General features: G+C 38.2%; 1 protein-coding gene across 6 annotated transcripts in view; it reads left to right on the top strand.

Moving 5' to 3' along the window:
- Positions 1-4,241: 4,241 nt before the first annotated feature.
- The window catches only part of mitfb (melanocyte inducing transcription factor b), a 28,918-nt gene continuing 22,469 nt past the window's right edge, over positions 4,242-10,690 (top strand). For 4 of the 6 annotated variants that reach the window (XM_087834305.1, XM_035909243.2, XM_006794220.3 and 1 more), the window contains exon 1: positions 5,170-5,441. In XM_087834305.1, the coding sequence (XP_087690431.1) occupies positions 5,338-5,441 (104 nt within the window). In that variant the 5' untranslated portion in view covers positions 5,170-5,337. Of the gene's footprint in view, positions 4,323-5,169; positions 5,442-10,690 lie in introns of those variants that run through there. The other 2 variants (XM_035909241.2, XM_035909242.2) reach the window with 2 other exon arrangements.

Here is a 10,690-nt window from a genome sequence, read left to right as displayed (position 1 = left end):
TTCACAGAAACACATTTTGTGTAATTTAAGTGTACAACGCTTCACACATCTTGGACCTGTGTAACATAGAAGACACAGGACTGGTGTGTGTTTCACATGTGCTATTCATTTCTGTTCCGGAGTGACGATGCCCCTAAAATATTCATTACTGCCTTTACTCTGGCTCATCTGGTAATTCTTCAAAGGAAACAGGCACCAAAGTCACATATAGCATTCAGTTTTCTCAAAGGGGAAGTTAGACAGAAACTCTTTGACATAAACTAACAAATTGTTGTTTGGTTTGGGTTTGTTTTTGTTTTGTTTTGTTTTGTTTTTTTCATTGACCCTAGACCCCTAGCAAAAAAACAAAAACACTAGTGTCACTGCAGTCTGCTGTAAATGCCGTTGCCTGCCAGCACGGCGAGGTATCCCCACCCCCATGCTCTTGGATTTCTGACATCAGACATGAATAAGTATCTCATTAAGATCCCCCAAAACCATCTGCCCAATGAGTCTCCTCCTTACAGGAAAAATGCTCTCATAAACAAAAGAGTAGGATTCCCTCATTACCCTCGTTACCCTCATTAGAAATTATTCTATCATCACTGGCAAGCTGTGTGGTTTTAATTTATTCCAGGAGTCGGGATTCTTATTAAGAAACCTTCTGTATTTTTGTTGGTAGCAACAAGCATGTCTCCTCCTTTTATAATCGGATTTTGCAATTCAGTCAGTAAACCCCCAAAATACTCATTAAAACTGCTCACAGGAAGTATTCTCCAAGTTATCAATCTTCATCATTTTCATTGAACAATGAAAACACAATATTTACTTAAGGGGTGTGCATCAAATTTAATGCACATCTAACTGTGTCGTGGAGAAATGCAGCATCACTGATAAACTATGACTTTCTTGAAGTTCATTAAACAAAACAGCTATTTTTGTACCCTCAAATGCTGTTTTGATGCATGTGCTGGATAGTGTTTTGTCTTGCTGATGTTCGACCTGAGCTCTACCTTTGAGACTGCTGACAATCACATTATGTGTAACAGGCTGAAATACTGGATGGTTGCATGGGGGTGTCCTTATGCATGCTCAATCATGCAAGAAAGGAAATTCCACAAAGTTGATTCTGTTCATCTGGACGTTACATTTTCAGTGGGAGAAACATTTTGACACTTGGACGCGGACTGAAAATATTCTTTCTGAGAGTGTATAGAGGTCTGCTTTGCTGAGACTGTCTTCAAATCTGTCAAGTTAATCTTTCTCTGTAGCTGCTTCCAAGCTATAAGGTTCTGTTTTGGGGTCTTTACTGTTTCTGTTATAACTGTGCTTTCTTCAGCATATGTCTACCACTGTTAAGGACATTTTATCTATGCTATGCAGATGACATTCGGTTATATATCTCTGTTATGCACAAAGAGTTTTCTAAATTACAGACCTTGCATGGGTGCTTAGACTACTAAGCAACTTGAAAAGTTGAATGGCTGACAGCTTTACCTGAAAAATGAAGCCCTTGTTTGTGCCCCTGACAGATTTGTGCCTAAGGTAGTGAAAGCTCTCCTCGCCCCTTTTGGTAAATCTTCTATCAGGAATCTTGGGGTAACTTTTTAACTGTGGATGCTCATGTTAAGTCTCTGGTTTGCTCTTGCCTTTATCACTTAAGAAGTATTGCCAAGTTGAGTTTCACCGTGTCACCCCCTTATTTGGAAAATGTTACTTATGCCTTTATTTTGTCACGCCTGGATTATTGTAATTCACTGCTCACTTGTCTTAACAAAGTTTCCTTTGAATGTTTGCAGGTTATTCAGAATGCCGCTGCGAGGCATCTGACTAAGTCTTATGAGTACTCACATGCCACACCATTGATAATTCAGTTCCACTGGCTTCCTGTCTGCTCTAGGATTCTGCTTGTGACTTTTGGAGAGCTGCATGGACAAGCACTGGCATACGTCAGTGAATCTTTACAGCCATAGATTACCACCAGGTCCTTGAGGTCATGTGATCAGGGCTTGGTAGCTGGGCTTCATATAAGACCAAGAACTAAAGGAGATAGAGCTGTTGCAGCAGTCCCCCACAGACTCTGGAACCCTCTCCCACTGAACTGTGGACTCTTTTAAAAAGCAGCTAAAATGTATCTTTTTAAACTTTTGTTTTCATGTTCTATCATTTATGTTGTGAAGCACTTTGTTATATTTATATTGAAAGGTGACATATACACGAGCTTCTACTTACTATTTTTTTTTAAAACTGTCTATCTAAAACACAAATAAACATTCTTATAATAAATAGTAATACTTAGTTTATCAAGTAATCCGACATTCGTTATGGTAATAAATTTGCTAAAATGAGTCCTGGTCTCTTGGATTGGTGTGTTTTTCAACAGACAAGCTGATCAGCAGCTGATAGTCATCCTTAGTAGAGCAACCGGACACCTTTGGCTCATATTCCGGGATGTCGTTTGGCCAACGGTTGCAAGTCACTGATGACTGGCTGACAGACTTCAAGTTAAAAGCCGTGACTGAAAACAAAGGTAAACCAGAGTGTTTTTTCAGACCTGAGACATTATCGATGACCTCCACTGCAGTTCATGTTATTTTATGTGGCAGAAATGTTTTCACTGGCTGCCACTGTCTTTCAAATCTGCACATCCTTGAGTAAATAATAGTGTGTTAGTCTTTGAATAGTTATCCCTGTGTTCACTTATCTCAGGGCACATAGCCAGGATGATGCAAGATATGTGGGTTGTTTTAAAGAAGTTTGTCGTTGTTTGTTTTGTTAATTAACTAATACCAAAATATTCTTGTATTCTCCCAGTACCAGGGTTTGAAGATGTTATTGGCATTACAAAACAATGTGTATATTCAGATATTCAAATATTAAACAAATATTATTAACAAATCAGTCCTGAACTCAAATTTAAGTGAAGTAGACATTTTTTATGTATGCCCAGCTAAATGAAGCTGAAGCTGAAGATTAAGAGTTCAGCTAAACATATAAATTGTGAAGGTTTTCAATTTATAATAACTTTATTTCAACAATTGACCAGATATTTGTCCATGCAAACTCGGTTTTCCCTATAGGTAGAAAAATGGGAAGCCATAAAACACTATATTTTTCTGCAAAATCAAAAAAAAAAAATCATTAAACGTGCAACTGCCAAGGTTTATGAGGTGTGTAAGGTTGGTTTTCTACCTAAGGGCACTGAATCAAGTTTATTTACTAATGTGCTGACACTGACGATCTGTGCAGGGTGTGTGCTGTCTTTCACCCATCATACTGTGGTCCCCTTGTGTAATACAATGGCTGGAAGGGTGGATGGGTTGATGGGTGGATGGATGGTGAGCAGGCTTTTGCACTGGCATTAAAACTAAGAATTTTGGACTCTTCTGACACAGTTATTTTTTTTCTTCTCATATTCAGATCCTTACATTTATATGTTCTTGCTTCACTGGGCTTATTGAAGAATATTAATTTATGTGTTATAATTTGCAAAATCAGCATATTCTTATAGGTATTTAAGAAATGATGTTTCAAAGATAGAAAGATCACTGTGCTTAGAATCATTTTCAAAATAAATTGACTTCATAATATTTTTTGAGAGAACATTATATTTTGGACTGTGGAACAAAATTTGTACTTGTTAGTCTTTATTGTGTCATTAAGTACTGTTATTTAAAATATATCTTAAAAAGATATATCTGGAAGTAATTACAAAAGCTGTAGTAGTCTACAAATGTTACAGGTCTAATGCAGTTGGAGGGCCTGGGTAATCAGTACCTCAATTCACCCAAGTACCACATCCAAAGTAATTTATCTGTATATTGTAGATCGGATTCTCTACAGCTCCTGTATCATGTCATTTGGCTGGGTGTATGTGAGTGGTTTTTTTTACTGCTGTGTGTCTCAGAAATAGTATTGCAGAAATACAGAAGAAGAAAAAAACATATTCTGATCCCATTTCTCATTCTGCTCAGCTATCATCGTTTTATTTAAGGCTTTATTTTTAGCCTCCGGGTATGTGCTTTCCAGCAGAATCATATTTGCATTCTATTTGCATTGGTAAAATACAGACTTTAAACCAGTTCAACAGGATGAGGGTGAATGCAAATATTGAACTACCTCTAAATTTCCATTTTATAATAGAGGGTGCCCCCCCCACACCCCCGCGGGCTCACGAAACTGTTTTCTAGCTCTATACTGCCCCCAAGTGGCAGACAAGACTTCAACTGAGGAGACCAAACTTGGTGTGCTGAGAACAGCGCGTGGGTGAGAGTGGGAGACGAGCGGTCAGTCAGTCTGCACAGGGAAACGGGGAAAAACAGAGACATGAGGCTCGTCTTGAGGTTGGTCTAAAGTCGGGTGCAATATCTGCATGACCCAATAAGATACTTAAAACACTAAATATCAAGGCTGTGAATGACCTGCAATGTAAGAAGTGCCGTTATTTCTTTTTTTTTTATTTAGATTTTCTGAACAGTTTCTGTGCGATTGCTTCCAGATTTACTCATTTAACTGACTGCTACATCCAGTGTTTTTGGTTTTTTGGGTTGGTTTTTTTTTATTATCAGAAACTCACATCGCCAGTCTGATTCTTACTTACTTCAAGGTCACTCTGGGTATATGTGCTATAAAGGCTTAAAAACAACTCACTATATATTTTATTTTTATTTGCAAACAAGGTAGTTGTGCTTTCGCAAACTTGCTTGAACAGCATGCCCAGGTCACAAAGGCTGGATTTTTATTTTTCATTTATTTATTTTTTATTATTTTTATTTATTTGTTTGTTTATTTTGCGGGTGGTGGGCATGGTATAAAATAATTAATTTTTATTGTGATAGCAAATTAACGCACTCCATTATTTTTAACCAATATTAAATGTATCTTCATTCAGGCAAAATGTGCAGACCATTTCTTTAAATGCAAAATCTAAGAACGCAAAGACGCACGGCCACTTGAGCAGACGCTACTAATTCAAAATAAGTCTTTACAGCCAATTATTACGAAATCCACATTGCGGGATAAATATTTCTTATGGAAATGAAACTGACATTTCAGTTTCACTGGTCGAGCAAAAAAAAAAAAACGGGGGGGTGTAAAGATCCCCTCGGATACTGCAGCCAATCAGAATTGTGCTGACATTTACATCCCCGGAGCATCTTGGTAGCTGTAGTTTCTGGATCATTTTGAGCCCGTTAGCTGCACTTTAGCCGCTGCCGCGAAGGACTACAGAGCTCCGGATCCTGGGCAGAGGCGGCTTGCGTTGACGGTTGGTACTGTGCGGACTACTGGGGCACGAATATCACCCGTCTGCTTTTTTTAAAGAGGGTTTAGCGTCTCCAAAAGTTGACATCTGCAAGTATGCAGTCGGAATCGGGAATAGTTCCCGACTTCGAGGTCGGAGAGGATTTTCAAGAGGAGCCTAAAACGTATTACGAATTGAAGAGTCAGCCCTTGAAAAACAGGTCAGTTCTTTTGCCGCGGACAGTTATTTCTCACGCTGGAGCGTTTTGGGGGTTAAGGTGATAATTAGGCTGAAGACTTTTTAAAGTGTTGTCCAAAGTCTATGAATGTGCGGGGCTTCCTCATTGATGTTACTGAAGCTGGTCCCGGGTTTCAGCCCTCGTTCCTTATGGTCATCCTGCTTGCATGAAGTTATGCAACACATGGGTGTTGTCTTGTCAACATCAACTTCAAATATTAGCTCACAGAGGAGCAGACAGGTCAGAGTTTAGCAAGGTGATGCTCAGCCTGTCTTGTGTTGATGGCTGATATTCAGGTGCTCCTAAAGCAGAATGGTGAGTTATTGTTATTTATGAGATTTTTCTTTAAATCTCCCGAGAACTACCTATTTTTTTAAGTATAACTGCATAACAACATGTGTGTAAAAAGTGCCATAAGTCTCATATGGCACTACACCTTGTGCATTAACAGCTTTGAAGTGTCAAAAGTGTGTAAGAAAGTATTAACTGTTAGATAAGCTGTGGTAACAGAAATAAATAAATAAATCAAACCTGATGTTTCTTTCAGTGGAGGAGTGTTGCCTTCTTTTTAAGCTCACAGTTAATATTAAATGCTCTAAAGTTGTTTCACCAATAAAATAAATCAGCAACCAAAGAAGCAGACAAAATTTAGTTTTCAGCAAGTTGTTGGCCTATTAAGAAGTTGTATAACTTAAGTGCATGTAGTACTGGACAAAGTGCTCCAAGTCCTGACAACAGTTCTTTCTTGTTAGGACACAGAACAGAAACAAAAAACAGCTTGCAGCACTGACATTTACTGATTTAGTTTCAGCTTTGACACACTGAGGCCTCAGAAACATTCAGCTGAGTCAGATCTATGTGTTGTTTCACCTTTCACCCTTTTTCTGGAAGTAATGCACAGCAAGTTTGATGTCTTATACATGTGTCTTATACACGTGTTTAATGCAATGAAATGACAGATTTCCTGTCAACAGTGTAGCATATCAAAACAATATTGAGAAACTTTAGAAAATGCCCTTTTTTGCTGTCTTACAATTTTCACTCTTACTAAGAGGGAAAACCGATCCCAGAGCTGGGAAATATGTAGCAAAATCTATGAGATGACTGGAAGGTGGACATATTTTTTTGTTTTAATATTTTAGGGGACCATGTTTTTGTTCTTATTCTAAACACCTCACTGACAGTAAACTGTAGTATTCTCAATACTCAGTTGGTGTGATTGATTCAATTTAAATTAAGCAAGAAAACATGTAACAACCACAGATCCCTTAGCAGGTGTTACTATTAAATAAATAATAAACTTTTTTCTTTGCAATTTATGATTGCACATCAGCCTTTATGGGTGATTTCAAATCACAATGAAATACTGTTGGGGTGTAAGTTATAACATTTTCATGCCCCCTCTGTGATGCGGATGGTGATGACGATTATGCATCTATTACCAGGATGGTGTCAGAGTTTTTGTATTTTGTGTCTGCTCCTCTCTGTTATGTAGTTTAGAGGTGGTGATACATGGCCTCATTGTCAGGGCGAGACATCCAGAGGACAGTACGCCACTGTGTTCGGACAGAACTCTTGCTGCAGACGTTCGCTAGACTCCAGTTGTTTTTTTTTTCCTTCCTCTCGTTCTTGATATTTTCTTGCAGATTTGCGGTTTGTCTAGTTTTCTCTAAATTCAACCAAAACACCAGTTAGAAGAACTGTTTGAGGAAGAACTGTCATCTTGGACAGTCTTAGCCTTTAACCTAGTTCTGCATTTTTTAAACTAATGTCTTCAATTTTTTCATTAGTGAAATGTCATTACACTGTTATACACCCTTGGCCTGAATCTGAGGCTGTGTTGTTTTCGTTGCTGGTGTAGCAGCAGCAGCAGCCATTCCAAGTATACATAAAGTATCAGCATGGTTTCTGAATCATTGCTGTTTGTTTTTCTTTATGTCATTTTTCTCCTGAATGTGTGAAGTCGTCTGAACCGTGGCTTTGATTGAAGGTATCCCACTTCCCCTTTCTATCACATGAAGATGACCCAGCATAATAAATAGTCACGATGACTGTGCCATAAGACAGTTTCGTGCAAAATGGTTATAATTAGTTTGATTGATTACCGAGTTGTCTGATGTCTTCTAATAGCTGCTTAAGAAGTTTCTAAATTTGAAGTTTTGTGTGCGACAAAATGTCATCTTAGCTTTCATAGATCTATTTGTTTTTTTGGCTGTCTGCGTATCAGTTTGACAGAGCACACAGACTGCTGCTGACGTCGTGCCAACCTTTTTGTGCCTAATATAGATGTGAGACAGGCGGCAAAACTAGTCTTCTATGCAGTGTAAATAAGCTATGCAAATTTAGCAGGGAATGTGTTATATCAGAAACTGTGAGTCTAGGGATCTTTTTTTTTTTTTTGCACCCTCAGTCAATACAGAGGCTGAAAGTTTTGCTTTCTAATGAACAGGCTAGATTTTGAGCATAGCTTATATTAAATCCATATGGATGAATAAATATGCAAATGTCTTACACAGAAAGATCCCCAGCCAGTAAAGATTAGCAGACACTAGGCAGAAGAAACCAAACAAACAAATGTGTTGCTTTAATATCAGCCTCACAATGAAATTTTCTTGTTGCTCAATTAACATGTTTCCATAACAATTTAGGCCAGAATGATCACTTTTAACATTTAATGCCATACGTACATCTTTTAAACCCCTGCTTGTTATAAGCCACAAAAACAGCTGTGGCCCATTGGAGCATAGACATTGGGGGTATTCTGTGGTATTCTGAACCTTTTTATTGGCAGACCCTTTGGTCATGTGGGTTGTGGGACTGGGTTTTGCGGATGGAGCTTCGAACTTTTTGTCATTTGGGATCTTGGCGTGGAAGTATGTATCAAAGTTACACCTGCATGAATGCTGGATCCCAAGGTTTTCTGGCAAAACTGCAACTGCTAGCAAGATTGTCAGTGTTAATCATTTCATTAACTGTTGTTAGCGCATCTCTGTCTGTTTAAATATTCTTCCTCAACTTCCTCAAAAGCTTCCTTCAAATCATACAAAGCTGAAAATAAAGAATTGAATGAATGTGAAAACTCTACAATGGGACTTGGTTTATGTTGCTCAGTAAATATCTGTTTTAATAGATCGCAATGGGTCTTTGTGGGTCGGGTCTACACTTCGGGTTCTCTGTGTTGGATCTTGGCCTGAGGGGTAAAACATGAATGGAACTCAAAGTCTCCTGAAAAAACTTTGTTCTACACAGCTGAATCATAAATTAGACCCCCCCCCCCCCCCCCCCCCCCCCCAAAAAGTAAAGAAGAAATTATAATCAACCTTAGGGCACTTTACATAATAATGATAGCTGAGAAAAGAAAATAACCTCAGGCTTACTGTTAATGCACACTCCTTACAGGCATGTTTGGAAAGATGATGGGTCTTGAATGTGGATGCAGTTCTTTGGAAGAGACATTTTACTTTACCTAAAAATGACAAGGATGCAGAGAAATACAGAAGAAATATTGTAGTTTTCACAACTTATTAGTGTCTAACAAGCAAATGAAGATCTTGGTCATTTGTAGTAATATTTTGGTAAGAAAATAAACCTTTCAAATTAGAAATAAGGAAGAGGGAAAGAGAATTTAGTAAAATGATGGGAACATCCACATATCAATTTAAGTTCTTCTGCAATAGAACTGAAGTACAGAATAGGCATTTAAGGTCAAAGCAATGAGCTAGTGGTCGTGAGCTGAGTCAGAGTTTGAGGGTTATGAAACTACGTGTCCAGAGCAGCTTGTTCCCACGGGGTGTCCTAGACAGAGATGCCAAAAAGGTTCATCCATGATCTAAGAAAGACCGAGGGGCTTAAGTGACACAGACAGGTGTTGAGGCTGGAGTAAAATACAGTCAGAACAACTTGTCCTGTAATCATGGTTATCTTTCTGCATTCTCGCCTCTTATGTGGCTTTTCAAGCACATCTGCTTAAGATTTCTTCATAAAGAATAAAATAAAAATAAAGAAAAATCATAAACTCTACATCTTTTATTTACAGATTGATTTGGGTTTGCAGTTTTAATATTCCTGACGTGTGATCTTTGTCTGCCTCTGTTGGTGCCCAGAAGGAACTGCAATAACAGAGGAGGCCTTTAAGTGTGGCTTTTATTGACACAAGTCATTATTCTTAACAGTTAAAAAAAATGTAGCCCTCAGGCATGATCACGTCTGAAGCCTGCAACTAGATGATTCGTTATTGATTAGCGCAGAATTAATTCATTGTTTACTCAATAAAATACAAGAAGAACCAGAACCAGTGAATCTTTGGCACGTTCGCTTAAAAAAAGACTGAAATGACTCATTAACTATTTAAGCAGTAAGTTGTTATTACAAGTATATATAGAGGTTACAACATAACAAGTAATTACTCGCATGCGTTAGCTGTTGAAAAAAAAAATACACTTCACTGTTAAACAGCTAAAACAAATACCTTTACACGGTGACTTAATTATTACATTTTAACTTGTGGTTAAGACGCATATAATTGCGTACGTTTATTTTTTTTTCAGAGTCAGATTTTACAGCAACGAATCGTTGCCATGGTTCACTTACGAAGAAAGAATGTGTTGATTGTCTGTCATCACCTTCAAGGAAAGCCGAGGATAAATCAGTCTCACAATGAAAAGCTGTTATGTTGTGCTTGCACATCATTGTTATATCAATGAACTTGAAAATCTTCTGCACTCATTCAACCTGCTGTAAGGAAACGCACCAAAGCCTCCTCCTTACTGTCCTTGGAAGCTCTACTTACTCTTTGTTAAAGCGCACAGGAAAGAGAGGGAGCTGCAGCTAGAGCAGGCCATCCTGCCGAACACAAGTGAGGGGAATTACTAAGAGCACAGAGCCTAATTACAGAAATAAGACCCAGCATGTTCTAGTTATCCCATCCAGTCCTGGCTTCCTGGAAGTAGTTTTCAAAGTACCTCATTTTCTCTTTAGATGCTTTTATGACTGACCCTGTTTTGTTGTGCTTTTGTACTTGAGAGTGAAATAATTATGTATAAATTTTATTTTAACAGTTCTTTATGGAATAGCCATTGTTTTGTAGACCATTGGGTTGTTTGTGTTTTTTAAAAGGCTATTACAGCAGCAGTCAGTGACAGTTGCTGCTTTACTACAGGTCAGGATATCTGTGAGTCACAACATTAAAACCATGTACCCAATAATGCGTAGGGCCCCACCATATCTCCAAA

Source organism: Neolamprologus brichardi, chromosome 20, assembly GCF_056152115.1.
Source record: "Neolamprologus brichardi isolate AB-2024 chromosome 20, ASM5615211v1, whole genome shotgun sequence".
NCBI lineage: Eukaryota > Metazoa > Chordata > Actinopteri > Cichliformes > Cichlidae > Neolamprologus > Neolamprologus brichardi.
This window is presented reverse-complemented; position numbering and strand designations above follow the sequence as displayed.